Source organism: Numida meleagris, chromosome 7 (genome assembly GCF_002078875.1).
Source record: "Numida meleagris isolate 19003 breed g44 Domestic line chromosome 7, NumMel1.0, whole genome shotgun sequence".
Lineage (NCBI taxonomy): Eukaryota > Metazoa > Chordata > Aves > Galliformes > Numididae > Numida > Numida meleagris.
The window spans coordinates 26,867,072-26,869,350 of NC_034415.1; the positions used below are offsets into that span (position 1 = coordinate 26,867,072).

The 2,279-nt window shown below is 50.4% G+C and overlaps 1 protein-coding gene across 1 annotated transcript in view; it reads right to left on the reverse strand.

The window, feature by feature from the left end:
- The window catches only part of LOC110402814 (cytochrome P450 2J2-like), a gene marked incomplete in the record, with an annotated part of 4,586 nt that extends 2,487 nt beyond the window's left edge, over positions 1-2,099 (reverse strand). Inside the window, 3 exon segments of the mRNA XM_021405316.1 lie at positions 1-125; positions 381-557; positions 1,712-2,099. Coding sequence (XP_021260991.1) covers positions 1-125; positions 381-557; positions 1,712-1,753 — 344 coding nt within the window.

The window sequence follows — 2,279 nt, forward strand, 5'->3', positions numbered from 1 at the left end:
TCCGGATATACGGCCATAAACAGCAGGGCCCAGCGGATGGTTGTGGAGGTGGTCTCAGTCCCAGCAAAAAACAGGTCGAGAGTGCACGCCACCAGGTTATCCTCGCAGAAATCACTGCCATTGGGCTTCAGAAAATGGAGTGTTAGTGCCACGTGAGCAGCGAGGACTTCCTCAAAATCAGACTCAGTCCTGCTCCAAAAGATTTCGCAGAAGCTGCTGTCCCTCTGCATCCCCATCCCTCCAATGGATGCCCCAAAACCAGTGTCCATCCTGGGCTCACACATGGACACACCTGCAGCTCAGGTGGGGAATTTGGTTTGTTTCTCAACCCTCCTGATCTCCAGTCCCCACTGTGGAAGGGCTTGCTCCACATTGCTGACCTTGGCCATCTCCTGCAGGTAGCTGTCGATGAAGTCCCGGCTCTCGGAGGAGTTCACATCTTCCTTATGTTTGCTAATCTTCTCGCACACAAAACTTTTCATGAGCTTCCCATTTTTCAAAAATGTTTGGTGGGATCCAGGGAAGTATTTTATTATGGAGGGAAAAAAGGTGTACAGCTTTGGAAAGAAAGAGAAACGAGCAAATTCAAGAAAGGACTGAAAAAACTCTTCTGCTGGCCAAACTCAAAAAGCCTGGAAACCCACAACCCTGCACTGCGGGAGCAGATGAAATTAACTTATCTCTGGAGGAGCATGACAAAGGATTGGTATCTCCATGGTGAGAGTGACTAGTGCGTTGCGCAGAGTCACAGCAGGGAGCTTGGCACCCAGTGGTCAGGAGTGCTGATGGATGTGGAGGGAATCAGGGCAATGGGAAGGCTGCACAGAAATTACTGGCTGATCTCTCCTGTTCACCTTAGAGTTGCTCCTTCCCATAACCTCTCCTGGGGACCTGCCCAAACCCTCTGCTTTATTCAGTTTCATCCAAAGGCAAAGCTAAACCAGCCAGGGTTGGCTTGGCTTTGTGATCAACGGGGACTGCATCTTCCCAAGGACACATGCAGGGATAGAGAGAGAGGACACCCAGCTTTGGGAAGCACCAAGGAAAATCTCATGGTCCCAGAGCAAAGGGAAACATCTCCTGGGCTTGGCCAGCCCCCTCTGCTTGGTGACGGCCTCACCTGGAGCAGTGTGTGCGGTTGTGGGTGCTGCACTATGCAAGGATATAACACGATCAGAGAGCATCCAAAGGAGTGCAGTGAAGACAGAGAAGGTGTTACAGGGCAAGTGCATGAGGATTGCTGAGGTCCCTAATTTGTTTGCGCGGGAGAAGACTGAGGGGAGGCCTCACGACTGCTTACAGCTCCACATGGCGGCCTGCAGCTCATCGCAGGGAGCAGAGGGGCAGCGCTGAGCTCTGCTCTCAGGTAACAGCAACAGGATACAAGTGATGGGCATGGATCTGTGTCAGAGCAGGTCAGGCTGAGTGAGAGGAAAAGCTGGGCATGGAACAGCCCCCTGGGGCAGTGGGCACAGCCTCGATCTAACTGTGCTCAGGGAGTGTTTTGACACTGCTCTCACACATAGGGCTCTGATTTTCAGTGTTCCTGTGTGGAGCCAGGAACTGGCCTTGATGGCCCTGGTGTATCCTTCCAACTTGGGATATTCTCAGAATCTAAGAAAGTGCTCGAGGTTTTGAGGTTGACTCCAGAGAAGAAACAATGGCCTTGCAAATGTGCACGCTGTCTGTGCTGGGGGCAGGAGGGCTGTACCTGGCTCATTATCTTCCCTTGGAGGGTAACAGTCTCGTCCATCAGCCGCAGCAAGTTTTGGAAGTCCTCATCGTGGTATTCAAACCGATTGCCAAAGGTGATGGAGCAGATGATGTTTGAAACAGCATTGTTGATTTTAAGGTGAGGGTTGAAAGGATTTCCTGGAGAAGAAAAAGGGGACAATCAGTTCTCTACACATCTCCACAGAAACGGGGAAGAAAACACTGTCATCAGAGGGAAAACATTCAACAAGTGAATTGAGTGGTCCACTATGGGCACCTTCTTGGAGATGGTTGTTTATTTTGGAAAGGAAGATTTGAAATGGCTGCAGAAGAGCAAACACCACTGGAATCAATTGTGAACACTGGTGCTAACAGGCCCATGGAATTTTCTAGAGGTCTCAAATTCAGTAAATTCCCAAAGGTGAGCTGAGGATAAGGTTTGAGTGTTACCTAGGTGCATCCATCAGTCAATCTGAGGTCAAAACACCTGCAGAAGGAATCTGGGATGCTGGCAGGTTGCTAGCATTGCTGGTGAGATGAGGAAAAAGAGGCTGTTGGTGTGTTAG